This window comes from Garra rufa, chromosome 22 (assembly GCF_049309525.1).
Source record: "Garra rufa chromosome 22, GarRuf1.0, whole genome shotgun sequence".
NCBI lineage: Eukaryota > Metazoa > Chordata > Actinopteri > Cypriniformes > Cyprinidae > Garra > Garra rufa.
The window spans coordinates 14,254,422-14,274,372 of NC_133382.1; the positions used below are offsets into that span (position 1 = coordinate 14,254,422).

Genomic DNA, 19,951 nt, shown 5'->3' on the forward strand with positions numbered 1-19,951 from the left:
CAGTTCTGAAATCTTCTCTGTCAGCCTGACTATATTCCTGCATTTATCACATTTATAAGGCTCACTGCTGACAGAGATAGATAAGCTATACATGTGGCAAGCAATGCAGACAACAATTGTAGGTGCAGAAGCCATTACTTACCACTGTTGTTTGATGAATTCCTGAAGAACAGATCAGGGGGAGATAAAACAGAACGGAACGGCTAAAGGAGTACTAACGCAAGCTAACCGGCTAACGCAATGCTAAAAATAGTAAACAAGAGTTAAAAGCACGAATGGAGTGCGAGTGGCAAATAAAACGGCTAATGGAATGCTAACGCGCTGCACTCGCGATTATAGAATAAGGCGAACGATCAAATTAGTCAGATTAGTTTGATGGATAAAATCAGAAATTAAGTTAAGCTATATCTATCAATTTAAAACGGCAGAATCAACAATAAGATAGAGAATCCAACAGAAAAACAAAGCTGCATGGAGCTACAAACACAGACCACTCTGCAGCAAGGCAAACAGGAAGCAGGGAAACAGCGAAACAGCGACACCCACCAACAACGGAGCGAGAGAGAGAGAGAAAAAAAGTAGATGCAACTAGAAACGTGAATGGAAGCGCGAAAGGCAAGCTAACACGCTGCACTCGCGGTTATAGAATAAAAGCGAACATTCAGCGTGAGTGAAAGAAAAAAGGAAAACGGTAGTAGACGCGAATAAAAATGTGTATGAGAACACGAAAGGCAACCTAACTGGCTAACGAAATGCTAATACACTGCCCTCGCGGTTATAGAATAAAAGCGAACAGTCAGATTAGTTTGATGGATAATATCAGAATTTTGGTGGGAATTAACCCAGCCGGCATTTCAACGTTGATTCACCATTGAAACAACGTCAGGTACCATGGTTGGATCAACGGTGAAAAACCTTTCGGATTTGCAAAAATTTTCAACGTTGATATTGTGACATCTTTTCAACGTGGAAATAACAACGTTGATTCACCGTTGAAATCGCGACTTTGTTTCACCCTATTACCTTTCGGGTTATGGTCATCTGTCGTCTGTCGACTGTCGACGTTGAATCAACGGTGAATAACCTTTTGGATTTGCAAAAAATTTTAACGTTGATATTATGACGTTGATTCACCATTGAAATCGCGACTTTGTTTCACCGTGAATACACAGCAACGGTGAATACACAACCGTACATTCAATTACAACCAGTTTGCATTTAGATCAACACTGTACGTACATATTAGTTAAAAATCAAATGACTAGCAGCAATGGGTTTACTATCAACTTCAATAAAATAACACATGATAAATATTATAAAACAAGTTTTATTTTGGAAACATACACTGTATAAATCAAAATAAAAACCTGTCAAAAACATTTTCCAAAAACAATACAAATACATTAAATCTGCTCACGTTATTGTAGCCCAGTTTGTGATGAATACAAAGTAATCAGACTTTAGACATTATACAAGTCAGAAGTTTTCTCACAGTAAAATTTTAAATCAATCCAATCCAAAGTACAGAAAAATTGAATAAAATGTATTTTTACTATTTAAAATGTTTTTCATTTGAAGATTTGAAAATGTAATTTAATCCTGTGATGTCAAAGCAGAATTTTTATCATCATTACTCATGATCAAGTCACATTAACCTTCAGAAATCATTCTAATATTCTGATTTGCTGCTCAAAAAATATTATGTTGGAAACAGCTCAGTAGAATTCTGTCAGTTTGCTTTGATGAACTGAAAATAAAACAATTTATCTGATATAGAAATCTTTGGTAATATTATAAATGTCTTTATCATCACTTTTGATCAATGTAAATTTTGAAAAGTATGGTATATAATTTTACAAATGCTTTTTATTTCAAGTAAATGCTAATCTTTGGATCTTACTATTCATTAAAGAATCCTGAAAAAAAAAAATAATCTACTGCTTAAATATTGATAATAATAAATGTTTCTTGAACAGCATATTAGAATGATTTATAAAAGATCATGTGACACTGATGACTGGAGTAATGATGCTGAGAATTTAGCTTTGATCACAAAAATAAATTACATTTTAAAATATTTTAAATTATATTAAATATTATTTTAAATAATACAAATATTATAAAGCAGAAGGAAATTATTTAATAAAAAAAAATCTTTAAAAAAAAAAAAACTTTTACATGTTTTATGGGGACATTCCATAGGCGTAATGGTTTTCACACTGTACAAACCGTATTTTCTATCGCCCTATACCTACCCTACACCTAAACCTAGCCCTCACAGGAGATTGTGCATACTTTTACTTCCTCAAAAAAACTCATTGTGCATGATTTATAAGCCTGTTTCCTCATGGGGACCTGAGAAATGTCCCCACAAGGTCAAAATCTACTGGTATTCCTATCCTTGTGGGGACATTTGGTCCCCACAACGTGATGAATACCAGGTACACACACACACACACACACACTGGTTTACATGTTTTATGGGGACATTCCATAGGCGTAATGGTTTTTATACTGTACAAACCGTATTTTCTATCGCCCTAACCCTACCCTACACCTAAACCTAGCCCTCACAGGAGATTGTGCATACTTTTACTTACTCAAAAAAACTCATTGTGCATGATTTATAAGCCTGTTTCCTCATGGGGACCTGAGAAATGTCCCCACAAGGTCAAAATCTACTGGTATTCCTATCCACAATGTGATGAATACCAGGTACACACACACACACACACACACACACACACACACACACACACACACAAACACACACACACAAATGTCAGGGTACGTTTAAACTTTTCCAAATCCCTAGACCCCAGAAGGTTAAAGACTCAAAGTTTTTGTACAATAACATGCATATTTTGCGCTGCACTTGCAAGAGAAACATTTTTTGACTAAAACCACTTGATCTCTTATTTGGTGGTTAACTATAGTTCTGTGAAAACAGGTTTACAGATGTGTCTCATTATAAGAGATGTGTAAATTTGTGCAGTGGAAATGGGTAAAAGACTTTGAGAATGGAACCTGCAACAGAAACCATGTCAGTGGTGAAGGAGTAAAAAGCAGTCGCCTTAAAATTCTTTACGCAGGAAATACCTTAAATGAAATGTATTAGTTATTTTAAGTCAAAATGTTTCTTCAAATTCTGATAAAAACAACAGTCTTGTGCATATAGCATGACTGTGCTTCTGGTGATCTTTGAAAGAGTCCCAGCTCTGGGTCCTTTCTAATGCTGTCCCCTCCTCTGTCTCCCACTTGTGTGCTTTCTGTACTGTCCTGCATACACAAAAACACCAAAATTAAATTATATAAAATACCAACCTTGATACCGTTGAATATCTTTAACTGAAAACACTTAATACAAAACAAATCTTGTACAATATTTTTACTTTACAGTCCAATAACAGTGGAGTTGGAAACAAAGTGCACAACACTTAATTGAACACATTTTGATGTATTCAGATTAAAGTTTTAAACAACATGGTTTTAATCACGATTTTAACTAAACGGTGTACTTAGTGAAACAAGTAAAATCATATTGAGTACATTTGTATTGCATTAAATAAACTTATAACAAAACATCAATGAATCTCTACCAGAAGTGACAGTGCAAAGTAGCAGATGAACAATTCCTTACCAAACTGCCAATAAGCTGGATCCTTAATGACTCTACAAGGAGAAAGAATAAATGGTTTTCTGAAATTTTCTTAAAAAGCTGTTTTTTGCTTTATACCATTCCTTTAAACAATCTTAATACATTTGAATTAAAGACATTTGCCGTTATATGATATTCAGAAAAGAAAGATAAAGTATGTCATCTTTAGGACTGTTATTATAGGATTAAAATGTTAACACACCTGCAGTAATGCATGGCGTTTATATCGAACAATGTGAATCTCTAAAAGACAGACATTAACAAATACTAACAACATGCAACAACACCAGATATATACGACCAGATGAGCTAATATTGCTAGCGTGCTAAATGCGATTAGCATCTAAATTTTGCCGTCTGTAATAAAAAAGCACACACTCAAGTATTACAAACACACACTGAAGTATTTAACTTCTGCAGTTTACATGTCCTTTACCAATTTGTAAACTCGTGTACTATTTTTGAAAGGTAATAACAAATACTTATTGTCTTACCTGATTTAGCCAGTGCTGTATGTTTTCAGGGACTCGCAGCTCACGTCTATTTCCTCTGTGTTCCGGTTTTTGTTCTCCGTTGGGATCTCACAATTCAAATTCGCTCAAAATAAAAATATTACAGGAAAATATAAAATAATTCGGGACCAACTGAATAATTTAGGTGAGCAGCAGCTCTCATACAGTCTATGCAGCTCACAGCCTAACTAGAAAATGCGGTAACGGTCGAAATGTTTTAAATTACAAAGGCGCGTGCAGTTTCACCTGTCAGTTTCCTGAATGACAGCCAGATGAACCAATCATGATCAAAGCAGTAAGGTAAAACAACCAATATGAATTGTTTCAGCATGTGGTAGCGAAATGTATTTAGTTTTATTGTTGGTGATAATTATATTTTAACATATACACTTATATTTTACAATAAATTTCATGAAATAATAATGTCCATGATCATTTAAAAGGCAAACATTTCTTTGTATGCTGAAGACATTTGTCACGGATTGGCCAGGTTCTTCCACCACCATCACTCAACGATCACAATCACCGGAGTTCTAACTAGTCTCACCTGCACCTAATCAACCACGCTGCTACATAAACACACCACACACACCACTCATTGTCCGGGCTCGTTTATACGAAGTGGACTCATAGTGCTTCTCTCAGCGAAAGCTACTATTAGAAACTTACCTGTTGCTACTTACCTGTATTACGTCTTTTCCCATCTCTGTCCAGATCCAGTCTTCAGCGGCGTGCGAGCCGTAAGCCTGTCAGCCCTTCAAACGGCGCGTGTGTGTGCCGTAAGTCTCCTGATCCTCTGCCACAGCGAGAGTGGCATTCTGGAATCCTCCTCCCGTCGTTCATGCAAGGGAAAGCATCATTACTCACCCACGGATTCCATTTACGGACTATTCATCTTTGAACTCTGTTACTTACCCATTTCTCCATCCGGAACCACGTATCACACTCTGATGTTGAAATAAACCATTCTTACCGTTACTTACCCTGTTGTCCGTCTGCTTCCCTAACAGTAAGCCCGGACCAATACAGTGAACAGTAGGAGTGCTCAGGATCCCTTCCAGGAGCTGGTGGATTCCCTGAGGAAGGTGTTATCAGTTTCCCACACCATTCCACCTTCCGCACCTCCGGCACCATCACCACCGAGCACTTCTTCGACTACCATGAATTCCAGTCCCATGGCTCGACCGGCGCCCTACTCTGGCGGGGTGGAGGAGTGCAGTGGATTTTTGTTAAAATGCTCATTGATTTTCACCATGCAACCTGCTTTATACCCCACAGATCAGTCCAAGATCGCTTTCATTGTCTCCCTGCTCACCGGACCAGCTCTCCAATGGGCCGATACGATCCTGACTCAAGCCGGACCGGCCACTCGTTCTGTCCACGCATTCACCTCCCACTTTAAAGAAGTGTTTGGCCAATCGGATGGTGGTATATCAGCCAGTGAGCAGCTCTATCATCTCTCTCAAGGGACGATGTCCACTCAAGAATATGCACTTCGTTTTCGTACCTTAGCGGCCGCTAGTGAATGGAACGAGCGGTCGTTACTGACCACCTACCGGCTCGGTCTAGAACCTTCTCTACGTCTACAACTAGCTGCGTTGGATGACACTATGGGGCTTGAAAGATTCATCCAACAATCCCTCAGATGTTCAGATCGGATGCGATCCTACCAATCTCACACTGACTTCAGGAATACTGCACTCCTCCATCCATCTGTACCCGCCAACCCTCCAGAACCAGAACCCATGATCCTCGAATCTGGTAGACTCTCTGCAGCTGAACGACAGAGGAGGCTGACCCGGGGTCTCTGCTTGTACTGTGGAGCCAGTGGGCATGTTCGACTAAACTGCCCACTCCGTCCTATTAGAGCTACGGTGAGTGTCATCCGTTCGGATGAAGAAAGTATGAACCCTCTCACAATCTATGTTCAGTTAACCACCACTACCTCCTCTGTTTCAGTGCCCGTGCTCATCGACTCCGGGTCAGCAGGAAATTTCATCTCGGGGGCCCTCTGTCGTAAGCTCCAGCTCAGCACCAAGGCTTCGGCCAACGTCTTCCAGATTCAACCCATAACCAATGCCATCTCTGTACGACCATGTATTCAACGAAAGTGTGAACCCATCCAACTTCAAATCGGAGTCCTTCACAAAGAAGACATTCAGCTGCTGGTTCTGGAGGGTGCCCATATGGACATCATTCTGGGGCGCCCATTGCTGGTGAAGCATGATCCCATCATCTCTTGGGGCTCCGGCGAAGTGATGCGATGGGGAAATCGATGTTCTTCAGAGTGTTTCCCGGATCTTCCACGTCCCATTCCAAGACCTGTCCCAGTCTATGTAACTTCTGTTGAAAGTCCCGTGGAGAAACGATCCACAAGAATTCCTGACATCTACTCGTCATTCCAAGACATCTTCTGCCCCAAGAGAGCTTCCCAGCTACCACCTCATCGGCCATGGGACAGTGCGATTGACCTGATTCCCAATGCTCCTTTGCCCAGAGGTAAGATCTACCCGTTGTCACTTCCGGAGACCAAGCCCATGGAGGAATATATCCAGGAGGCTCTCAGTTTGGGATACATTCGTCACTCTACATCTCCCGCAGCGTCCAGCTTCTTTTTTGTGGCCAAGAAGGATGGAGGGCTGCGGCCATGCATTGATTACCGGACACTCAATCAAAGCACCATACCATTCAAATATCCCCTTCCTCTCGTCCCTGCGGCCCTTGATCAGCTTCGTACTGCTACCATCTTCACAAAGCTGGACCTCCGCAGCGCTTACAATCTGGTGAGAATACGTGAGGGGGACGAATGGAAGACCGCTTTCGTGACCCCTACCGGTCACTATGAGTATTTGGTTATGCCATACGGATTGGTCAACGCCCCCTCCGTATTCCAGAACTTCATACACGAAGTCCTCCGGGAGTTTCTCCATCACTTCGTAATCGTCTACATAGATGACATCCTGATTTACTCCCGGAGTGAGGCAGAACATCGTTACCACGTTACGGAGGTCCTCCACAAACTCAGGCATCACCAACTCTTCCTCAAAGCCGAAAAAAATGTTCCTTCCATCTCTCTTCAGTTCAGTTCCTAGGATACATCATTGACCAGCAAGGGGTCCGCATGGATGAGGGGAAGGTATCCGCTGTAACCAACTGGCCAGAACCAACCACCATCAAAGAACTTCAAAAATTTCTCGGCTTTGCAAATTTCTATCGACGATTCATCCAAGGTTATAATATCATCACCACTCCTCTCACCAATCTCCTCAGGGGTAAACCCAAAACCCTCATCTGGACTCCCGAAGCCGCCGCAGCCTTCCAGTCCCTCAAGACAGCCTTCACTAACGCACCTCTCCTCACACATCCGGATCCCGATCTCCCTTTCATAGTGGAGGTGGACGCCTCAACCTCGTTGGAGCCGTTCTTTCACAACTTCATGGAACGCCCAAACTACTCCATCCATGTGCCTACTTCTCCCGGAAGCTCAGCCCAGCGGAGAGGAATTATGACATCGGGAACCGAGAACTCCTGGCTATTAAACTAGCTTTGGAAGAGTGGCGACACTGGTTGGAGGGTGCGATCCATCCATTTCAGGTTATCACTGATCACAAAAACCTCCAATACCTCCGTGAAGCAAAACGACTCTGTCCCCGCCAAGCAAGATGGTCCTTGTTTTTCTCCAGATTTCAGTTTTCCATTTCCTATCGCCCTGGTCCCAAGAACATCCGAGCTGATGCATTATCCCGATTACATGATTCCCAAGACACTCGTGAAGTAACTACCACCATAATACCAAAGGACATCATCATCAACCCCACAGAATGGTCAGCTCCTCCAGCCGTCGCCACTCCTAACCACCGACCTCCGCCGGGCTGCCCTCCAGATCGACAGTTCATCCCTAGGATCCAACGGGTAGATCTTATTCACACCACCCATACCTCTCCGGGCACGGGACATCCCGGGGCCAACAACACTCTCTCGCTGCTATCTGAACGCTTCTGGTGGCCGGACATGGCAAGGGATGTGAGGAGGTATGTACAGGGTTGTAAGGAGTGCGCCATATCCAAAAGTCCCAGACACCTGCCTGCAGGGAAACTCCATCCCTTGCCAATTCCTAACCGCCCCTGGTCACATCTAGGAGTTGATTTCATGACTGATTTACCGCCATCGGATGGAAACACCTGCGTCTTCGTCATCGTGGATCGATTTTCCAAATTCTGCAGGTTGTTGCCGTTGAAGGGTCTTCCTACTGCACTCGAGACCGCAGAACTCCTCTTCAATCATGTCTTCCGTTATTTCGGCATCCCCGAAGACATTGTCTCGGACAGGGGACCCCAATTCATCTCAAGGGTTTGGAGATCGTTTTTCAAGCTCCTAGGTGTGGCCGTCAGCCTCTCCTCTGGCTACCATCCGCAGACCAACGGCCAGACGGAGAGGAAGATCCAGGAAGTGGGGCGGTTCCTCAGGACCTTCTGTCACGCTCATCAGAACTCCTGGAACCAGTTTCTGGGCTGGGCGGAGTACACCCAAAATTCACTGCGGCAAGCCACCACCGGCCTCACACCATTCCAGTGTATCCTCGGATTCCAACCCCCGCTATTTCCCTGGAATGGTGAACCATCTGAGGTTCCCGCAGTGGATTACTGGTTCCGGGAGAGCAAGAGAGTCTGGGACGAAGCTCACCACCATCTTCAGAGGGCAGTTCGCAGATCCAAGACAGTCGCCGACCGGGGAAGGATTCCAGCCCTGGTCTATGCCCCTGGAGACAAGGTTTGGCTCTCCACTCGTGACATTCGTCTGCGACTGCCCTCCAAAAAACTCAGTCCCAGGTTTGTTGGCCCCTTTACAATCCTGGAACAGGTCAATCCCGTCACCTACAGACTTCAATTACCACCACAATACAGAATTCATCCCACGTTCCACATTTCCTTATTAAAACCCTGTCACCCACCTCTTGTTCCCTCCACAGAACCTGGCCACGAAGAGGAACCCCCTCCCCCCTTGCTTCTGGAGGAAGGATCCATCTACGCCGTCCGAGAAATCCTGCAGTCCCGACGTCGTGGTGGTCAACTGGAATATTTAGTGGACTGGGAAGGCTACGGATCAGAGGAAAGATCATGGGTCCCAAGAGGCGACATCCTTGACCCAGCACTGATGGAGGACTTCCATTCCAACCACCCTGAGTACCCGGCACCTCGGGGAAGAGGTAGACCACCACGGCGCCGGAGATTTCGGCCCTCAGGAGCGGGCCCTGGGGAGGGGGGTAATGTCACGGATTGGCCAGGTTCTTCCACCACCATCACTCAACGATCACAATCACCGGAGTTCTAACTAGTCTCACCTGCACCTAATCAACCACGCTGCTACATAAACACACCACACACACCACTCATTGTCCGGGCTCGTTTATACGAAGCGGACTCATAGTGCTTCTCTCAGCGAAAGCCACTATTAGAAACTTACCTGTTGCTACTTACCTGTATTACGTCTTTTCCCATCTCTGTCCAGATCCAGTCTTCAGCGGCGTGCGAGCCGTAAGCCTGTCAGCCCTTCAAACGGTGTGTGTGTGTGTGTGTGTGTGCCTTAAGTCTCCTGATCCTCTGCCACAGCGAGAGTGGCATTCTGGAATCCTCCTCCCGTCGTTCCTGCAAGGAAAAGCATCATTACTCACCCACGGATTCCATTTACGGACTGTTCATCTTTGAACTCTGTTACTTACCCATTTCTCCATCCGGAACCATGTATCACACTCTGCTGTTGAAATAAACCATTCTTACCGTTACTTACCCTGTTGTCCATCTGCTTCCCTAACAACATGATCTTATTGATTTATAAGTTAACCTTGTTAATTATTATTATTATTACTATTGTTATTAATATTATAATTTAAACACTTGCTTTTGAAGGCATATATAACCGTTTAGCATTCAAAGTTTTATTAAAGTTGTTTTACCGTTGAAACAACAACCGACCTAATTTCAAATAAATTTCAACGTTGAATTTCGGTCATGTGTTGACTGATCTTCAACCATTTAGCATTCAACGTTACATCAACGTTGTTTCACTGTTGAAAAAACAACTGACCTTATTTCAACCAAATTTTAACGTTGAAGGTCGGTCATGTGTCAGCTGGGAAGCTACCCTGCTAAAAAAACAGCTAAAACCAGCCTAGGCTGGTTGGCTGATTTTAGCTGGTCATAGCTGTTGTCAGTTCATGCTCCATTTACAGGATGATAAAATGCCTCCTGCTAATGGGCACAGTGCAACCTACTCTCACTGAGCTCAGTTCACATGCCAGACAGTACAAAGGAGCAAACATACTGTCCCGGCACAATGTAGCTTCAGGAGAATAGAGACTACATCCCCAAGTGTTTTAAACAATTTGGTCTGTTCTCGGTATGGCATAGCTGAACCTATTTACCTCATAAGACAAATCTCACTGCCCATCACATTTCTTGAGGGAGAAGAATGTTCTGGCTCATGAATGGCCTAGCGCTTGCATGCCTTTCCTCCGATTATCCTCAATGGATTTGGTCAAGGGGCTGCTAATAGCAGCTGGATCAACTCGGGGAACCATGTCTGATTCCTTTAGAGTGAGGCCACCAGGAGGACCGAGCACCTGACTTCATTGATCTGCCTAATGACCTGGAGAAGTAGGGCAACCCAAGCTGTGGAGCCTTTATGTTTGCTCCCTCAACTGGAGTCAAAGGGAGTCTTTGCAGCTCCCTGTGAGGGTGACTAACAGCATTTTGGAGGCTAGAGCACCATTTTACAATTTAATTGGTTAGTCTTTTCTAACTGGTGTGCAGCACCATGCTTTTGTGATGTGTCGATATGTAATTTAATAACTCAGATTATAGGCTAATAAGCACCATGAAAACACCAGTCTAATCTTGACTGAAGTTTCATTAAGTAATAGTATTTTTTTTTAATAAACAGAAAACTAATTATAAATTGAAAATGTAAAATAATACAAAAAACATTATATTATATATATTATATATATAACAATGCTGTATTATAACAGTGAAGTATTTTGAGGCTTGGGTACCACAATGCTATTGTAGTATGTTATAACAGTGCAACACTATATGACACTTGGAAGGCAGACTAATAGACACGTGCAAATGATTTCCAGTGGTAGTTAATTGATAGTATGCCAAAGATTCTGCACATATAGGCCTAGCTGTTAAGTTAAAATATTCCTTCAAGAAATGTGCCAACATTTTTTTAACAATAACTATATTCTTTTATAATACAGATATATGTCTAACAATAAACTTACAAAAGTAAAAAAATAAACTAAAATTTTAATGCAAAGATATCTTAACAGAAAGAACTGTTGTATTGTTGTATGTCTGACCTGGTGAATGGCAGGGCCGGATTGGTTGTATTCCCACATCTGATTTCTGTAACCCAGAGCATCTCCCACACCACTGAGCAGCATGCCTGCTGTGTAATGATCCACAGTACTGCAAGAACATTCGTTCATTTTATCATTAATAGACATTCTAAATATTACATATTACTTTTGATACAGTGTTAGACAGTATGTTTACTTAAGTTTACCAATGATATTGGTAACATTATTTAAAAAAGGGCATTGTGGTATTACAGGTGTGGGCATTTGTGGCCTAATGGTTAGAGAGTCTGACTTGTAACCTGAAGGCTGTGGGATCGAGTCTCAGGTCCATTTTTTCCCCTTATTTAAATCATGTGTTACTACAATAAAACAATAATGTATTCTGTAATAGAATCAAAACAAAAAATGGTGAATGAGGCCCTGGTGAACATGGTCATCAAGGACTTCCAACCCTTTTTCACTGTGGAAGATGTAGGGTTTAAGGAGCTCCTGCATGTGTTGGATCCCAATTATGTTATCCCAACTTGAAAGGTATGTGATTAATAAAGTGTTTCATTATTATTTAAATAATTATAATTAAGAGTAACTGCATTTAGTTTTCATCCACAGGTTTTGAAGGCCATAGTTGATCATAAATACAAGGAGGCTAAGGGGAAGGCTAGAGAGCAGTTGCAGAAAATTACGGCTGTAACCCTTACCTCTGACTTGTGGACATCCCTACACGTGGATGCCTACTTAGCAGTAACTTGCCATTTTATAGATGACAATGTAGAAGAAGGATAAACCATTCCATAGCTTCGGCCATGCTCTGTCTCTTAGTTCTCCAGCTCTCTACAATCTAATACAAATCATTGAAATCACATATTGGACCATTACTTCAAGATCAAAAGTTGGTCAATATATGCATTTAGTCTTCACATTTTGAATATTGGACTTATGCGGCAAGTGAATTGGACTGTTTTCATCGTTTCAACTGTTTGAGAGGCTTCTGGGCCTGCTACTCCTATCTCAGTACATCTTGATAAGATTGTGAAATCATGCCTCCCAAAGGTAGTAAACAACCATCAGAAGATGATACAGTTGTAACTATGAGTGTGCTGACCCACATGATGGATCAGCAGAGAGAATTCTACAAGGAAATGTTACAACAACAACAGCTTCATTCAATTCATCAGCTTCATTCAAATGATCATGGATGGAAATGCAAAAAGGTTGGATGGTGTGATTAGAGATCTAAAGAACTAGAAACTAGTCTGCAGTTCACACAAGGCATCATGGATGAGATGAAAGTTAAGAATGACATTGATATAAAAATCAGATCATTTGAGAGCAGCATTTCAAAATCAAAGCAGGAATTGGAAGATCTGTTTGAGAAGCTGGACCACATTGAAAATCAGTCAAGGAGATCTAATCTACTGATTGATGGGACTGCAGAGGAAAAAGGCGAAACAATCAGTGGATTGGAAATGAAGATTCAACAAATGCTGTCTAATAACTTGGGTCTGGATAGTTCTACAATTGAGATGGAAAGGGTCCACCGGATTGGCCAATTCCATGAGGGAAGAAAGCCAAGAAAAATTGTTGTGAAGCTTCTTAGATTTAAAGATCGACAGCGCATCCTTTCCTCCACCAAGAAATTAAAGGGTACAAACATTTATATCAATGAAGACTTTTCTGATTTGGTGCAGCAGAGGAGACGTGAACTGCTGCCAAAACTGAAAGAGACAAGAGAGAAAGGTGAAAGAGTCAGCTTAAGGTATGATAAGCTTATAATTTGGCCGGCAAATGGACAAAAGCAAGCATCTGAATAACTGCTCTTGACCTTTACTAGATTTAAATCCTGATGTTTCTGTTTTGATGTTTTAATATGTCAAATTTACTTTCAAACTTGCCTAAGAAAGGTTTAGTTTTAGCTCATTTGAACATCTGTAGTCTCAGAAACAAGGTTCATGAAATCATAAACATCTGTTCTAATGGGATTCATGTACTAGCTTTATCAGAAACGCACCTAGACAGCAGTTTTGATAATTCACAGCTAGCAGTTGAGGGGTATAGACTAGAAAAGATAGAAATCAAAATTGCATTTTATATTATCGAGAATATTGCAGTTACTCCAAGGGAAGATTTGATGGGCAGCGATATTGAAATGATATGGTTACAGTTAAATATTCAGTTTAACAAACCCATTTTAGTGGACTGCCGTTATCGACCTCCTAGTTCAAATGTAGATTACTTCAAAAAGATATGTGATAACATTGAAAAGGCATCTGCTCAAACCAAAGATATCTTTCTTTTGGGGGATTTCAATATTGATTGGTTTTCCAAGAAGTGTTACTTACGTAGAAAGGTGATTACTATAACTAATGCTTCTAACCTCAAGAAGATTGTTACACAGCCCACAAAAATTTCTTTGAATGGTGAATTTAAATCAACATGTATTGACAACATTTTTACAAATGTATGTGAGTTGTGTTCACATGTCATCTCAGTTGGAGTAGGATGCAGTGATCATAATTTAATCATCACAACAAAGAAAACTAAATTGCCTAAATCTGGTGCAAGGATTGTCTATCGAAGGTCTTATAAAACGTTCGATCCTAATGCGTTTGTGGAAGATGTTAAAAGGTCCACTTAGTTGGCGGTTTGTGACGAGGAGGATGTTAATGCTTCTTTACGTATTTTTATGGATAGGTTTGTGAAAATAGTTGACAAACATGCACCAATTAGAAAAAGGTCGATAAAAAGTAATAATACTCCTTGGTTAGATGCTGAGCTAAAATTTATAATGAGGGAAAGGGATAATGCCAAAGCTGAAGCTCTAAAATCTAAAAGGGATAAGGATGAAAGGTATTATTGCAAGTTGAGAAATAAAGTGACAAAGTTAAATAGATTAAAAAAAGAAAATATATTTTAGCCAAAAGATTAGTAACTCATCAAATGATAGCAAGCAATTGTGAAAAGTTATAAATGAAATAATGTGTAAAAAACCAAAGTGTTCTAATATGTACTTGAAAACAGCAGCAGAAATAATCACTAAACCTTTGGATATAGCAAATTATTTGAATGACTTTTTTATAAAAAAAAAAAAAACCTGCAATTTAAGATCTAGTATGTCATCTTACCCTAACGATTCACCATGTAATAATGTGAAGAAAATTATGAGGAATAAATCTTGTTCATTGACATTTTGTACAGTTAAAGAGGAAATTGTTGAAAAGATGTTGCTCTCTCTCCCTGAGGAAAACAACTGCAGGTTGTTAGGATTATGTCTGTGTTTTGTCCTGTTCTGTCTTCCCAGTGTTTTTACCCTCTGTTTCTAGTCATAATGGTTTAATCCTTGTTCTCCCCCTTTTGGTTTAGTCCTTTTGGTTTAGTCTTGCCCATATTTGTATTTCCCCCTCGTCATCCTGTTATATCGTTTGTAACCACGCCCTGTCTTTTGTGTATTTAAGTCTGTGTCTGCTCACTCAGTGGCGGCTGGTGCTAAAAATTTTTAGGGGGGCGCACACAAAATGAATCACACTGTTAATACAGGCTTTATTATCAGTAAAGTAATCATTAAACATTTGTAATCATCCCAAAAAATATTAGCCATTTATATTACTGTAATCCAGAGATAAAGGCCATAATACTAATGTTATCCACACGAGGGAGCCACAGGATAAATCTCAAAGACAGAGAAAATAAATTGATTTGTAATAAAACATTGCATATAAATTAATTTTCATAAAGTTATATATAGTCCAATATAATAAGTAATTATAATGCTATTGACAATATATTTGTATGTCCAATTAAAGAAGGAACACTATATTATATATATCTATTTTAATATTGTGCTTATAATAATACTAACATAAACACTCACAATTTACTTGAAAAAAGACATCTACATAAACCCTTGCTTGTACCCCGACGATTGAGTTAAACTGCATTGTTACAGTTAACGTTACTTTCTGTGTAGTTGCCCACAACGCTTCGGTGACAGGACTTTGAAATAACAAACAATGAAAACAGTAAAAGGCATGACTTACATCGCATCTAGCAAGCAAACTCTATCCAAGCTTCATGATTCGTAAGTTTATTTTATTTATTTTTTCTTCATTTGAACGGCTTGTGAAAGATAAAATCAAATTTACTTTCATCTCGGAAAAGATATTGCACATATTTGACAGTCGAGAACGGTCCAATCACATGAGGACAAAATATATAAAAACAAGATTGATTGGCTAAGATCTAAAGTGGGAGGGTCTGGGGCGCTGTGCTCTGCGCCCCGAGGACAATCTGAAACAAGCCAATCAGAGCTCAGCCTCAAGTCACATGCGTTTCAAATATTTACAGACCTAATAGACACCCATTTGGCCGGCGTCCCGCATACACAAACAAACGAAAAACAGTTTAGATTTTTTTTATTTTTAACAGGTGCTAACATAACTACCAGTCGAATAGTATGTCAAAATAATGCAATTTCGTAATTATTTTGCAATATGTATTAAACTTATTTTAACATGTTAATAGTCTTCTTCCTTGGCTAACTTGAGGGGGGGCGGCGCCCCAGCGCCCCCTATGGACCAGCCACCACTGTGCTCACTACACTTTGTCCGTCGATAACGTTACATGTTCTCTGTTTATGCTCTTGGTTTGTTTGTTTGTTTATTCAGTGTTTCATTTAATAAACTTTAATATATTCATTTACTCCGGTTCTCCTCCTCCATCTCCACTCCTCAACCAGCCTGACTGTGACACAGGTATAGATCAACTGGATGGCAAAATTTTCAAAACTGTTGCTATATCAGTCACTATCTTTAATAGATCTGTGGGGTGTTTCCTGAAATTTGGAAGCAGTCTAAAATTATACCTTTAGTAAAAGATGATAGATTAGGCCTCACCGAATCAAATTGTAGACCAATTAACATTCTCCCTATAGTGAGCAAAATATTTGAAAGGTTACTTTTTAATCAAATGCTGCAGTACTTTGTATCAAATAATTTGCTTTCCAATTCACAGCATGCTTATAAGCCAGGACACTCCACAAACACTGCATTGGTACAAATGGTAGACCAGTGGCTAACTTTTATGGATGACAAAAAGCTTGTTGGTGCTGTGCTGCTGGATTTCACAGCAGCTTTTGATGTTATTGACCATGACATTTTGCTGTCTAAGCTAAAATGCTATGGGCTTTCACATCAGTCTGTGTCCTTGATATGCAGTTATCTCTCTGGTAGAAGTCAGCGGGTATTTTTTAATGGGAGCTTTTCTGATTATAAACAGTTGTCATGTGTTATTCCTCAGGGCAGCTGTTTGGGTCCATTGTTGTTTTCAGTGTTTGTTAATGACCTGTCACATGCCGTTTCAAGAGCAGATGTTGTACTTTATGCAGATGATGCTACAATGTTTTATGCATCACCTACAATAACTGAAATAAGTTGCACCTTGCAGAATAAACTTAATGCCATTACAAATTGGGTGAAACTTAACAAGTTAGCTCTCAATACATCTAAAACTAAATTAATAGTCTTTGGTACTAAACGCATGCTTGGCAAGCCTTGTAACTTAAATCTAATTATTGTTACATCTTTGGTAGAGCAGGTGAGTCAGACTAAACTCTTGGGTGTGAGGCTGGATAGTAAGCTCTCTTGGGCTGATCAGATTGGCCACATTGTGTCCAAGATGGCCAAAGGCATTGCTTTGTCCCGGAGATGTTCAGCATATTGTCCACCCTCAGTTATGAAAACAGTTGTCCAGTCTTTAGTTCTGTCACATCTGGGGTATTGCCCAGTAATTTGGTCAAGTGCTGCACAGGGACAATTGAAAAAATTACAAATTGTCCAGAATAGAGCAGCAAGAGTAGCCCTTGGTTGCCCTTTTCGCACCAGTGTGGATAAAATGCATACCTGTTTGGGCTGGCTAAGGGTGGAGGACAAACTTAATATAAGTCTTCTCTGTTATATGCACAATGCTCTATTTACAAATAATCCAAGATCTTTTGCAGATAAATTAGTTTTTAGTGGGTATTGTCACCAACATGTTACGTGTCAGGTGAGCTCAGGGGTGTTAGTGGTTCCATCTGTAAGGTCCAATTGTATGACAAGAACAGTTTTAGTTAGATCGTCATCTGCTTGGAATAAATTGGACTTAAGAACAAGGCATATATCCAATATATGTAATTTCAAAAGACTCTAAAACAGATGACAATTAATAGCATTACACCAGTTAATTTGTAACTGTTTGTAACACGGGACTCGTAGGAAGCGCGTAAGATCCAATTGCGAGCTTTATTACAGATCGTATTCGAGACAGGCATGGTCAATATCCAAACAAACAGTAACGGAGGCAAAACAATAGCGTAATCCACAAAAATACAGACACAGTCCAAAAACCAGAGAGGGCAGTCCGAAAAGTAACAAATAAACAAGGCAATGAAACAAGGCAAACACTATGGCAATGAAACAGAACAAAACAATGGCAAAACTATGACAAGAAACCAAACCGTGAAAATAACAAGAACAAGGCAAGAAAATCAGAGAAACACTTAGTAGAGTCCGCACAGCAAAACAATACTTCACGGGGCCTGTTTGGTGTAGGCCTCCTTAAATGGCCACCAAACAGGAAGTAACCAACGAGACAGCAGAGGGAGCAGCAACAGTCAGTGTGGGTAAAGGCTCCCTCTGCTGGCGTGGTGTTACACTGTTACAGGTACTAACATCTTCTAATGCTGTAAGTGCATGAATGTGTATATGTGGATAAATGCATACATGTGGTTATGTTATATGTATATTTATGTATGTTATATCTGAGCATTTTTAACTACACATGTTTCAGCACTTGTGTGGGCCCCTGGAAGACTAGCAACCACATTGTGGAAGCTAATGGGGATCCAAATAAATAAATAAATAAATGACACGCTCTGCACTGTTTTACTAGTTGTAGTTGCCAATATGGTAGCATTTGTACAATCATTAAATGTTAGGCATGCAATATGCATTGCACATGCACTGAATCTTATTGTGGGGAAGTCTTTTAATGACATCAGTAGCTTCAACGAAATTCAATCAAAATGTAGAAAATTTGTAACCAATTTCCAAACCAGCACTACAGCAAAAGAAAGACTGGCCCAAGTACAGGAGCAGATGGGGGAGACCAGTTCTGCTTTACATGTCCTTGCACCGTTCCACCAGGCTACGGTAGAGCTTTCTGTGGAGATAAGGGTGTCAGCCTCCAAAGTGATACCTATCATGAAGATGCTTAATCATTCTGTAACCAGTAAATTAATTTAGCAAGGCAGCTGGGTGACAGCCTGGTTTCAGAGGGTCAGGGAGTATGCAGCAATATCACGATTAAAATTCGAATGCACTACAAGTAATCAGAGAGTCTCCATTCTGCTTCCACCAATACACCCCCAGCTCAGCTTCCAGCCTCTTCAAAAGAAGGTCAATCTACAAACTAGGGATGCACTGATTCGACTTTTTCAGTCCCGATACCGATACCGATGCCTGGGCTTTGTATATCTTTCGATACCCGATACCGATCCGATACCGTTGTTGAATTAATAATAAACTGCATACCTTCCATGCTTATGCTCCAACTGCTCCAGTATGCGACACACCTGCTGCTAATGAATGACGTAGGATTATGACGGCAAATCAATGGCATTAATAAACGAGCGCACCACTGATGCTGTCGCGCGCAGTAAATCACATACGTGAGAGGAAAACAGATCTACGCGTGAGCAAACGGAAACCGCAAGCTCATTTCAAACCTGCGCCCGCACGACATATTCTCTGCGCGCAATACAAGCCCTCGCGCATGTGATCTTTCCCACATCCTCGCGCTAGATCTTCTCTCACCTGCTCGCACGAACACTTTTATTTTTGTCAGTCGTGGGGCAGGACTTGCTGGTTTAATTGTAATCTCAAACGCCATTGGTTACCTACTCTTTTCCGTGAGTCAGTCACGTTAATATAGCCTTAAAAGCTTAATGTTGCATGAAATTTTAAATATAACCTTTAACCATGACAATAACCGTAGAAAAGTGTCATTACAACCTATAAAAAGGGTTTATGTCCTGGGTTTATGGGTTATTAGTTATTATAGAAATTAATACATTGACTATATTAACAATATGCCATGCTGTCTACGCGAGTCTGTGCACGATGTAGACAGCATTCAAAATAAGTTAATCATGAATAAATATTACATAAAGTACATCAAATAAAATAAGCCTACAATAAACATTTTATGCATCCCACAGTCTTGTAAGTCCATTAACTGACCCTCTTTTTCTGTAATATTTGTATCATTCGTTTATATTCGTTATTTTTCCTTCATTTCGATCTCTTTGCTTAAAGTTTTGAATGTAAATGATACTGTAAATTATCGACATGCCAGTAAAGTTTTAATTATGCTATATGACTGGGA

At 40.5% G+C, this 19,951-nt stretch overlaps 1 protein-coding gene across 2 annotated transcripts in view; it reads right to left on the minus strand.

Moving 5' to 3' along the window:
- The window catches only part of LOC141297361 (ADP-ribosylhydrolase ARH1-like), a 115,966-nt gene that overhangs the window by 34,639 nt on the left and 61,376 nt on the right, over positions 1–19,951 (minus strand). The window contains exon 2 of one of the 2 annotated variants that reach the window (XM_073827778.1): positions 11,534–11,642. In XM_073827778.1, coding sequence (XP_073683879.1) covers positions 11,534–11,642 — 109 coding nt within the window. Of the gene's footprint in view, positions 1–11,533; positions 11,663–19,951 lie in introns of those variants that run through there. The other variant, XM_073827777.1, reaches the window with a different exon arrangement.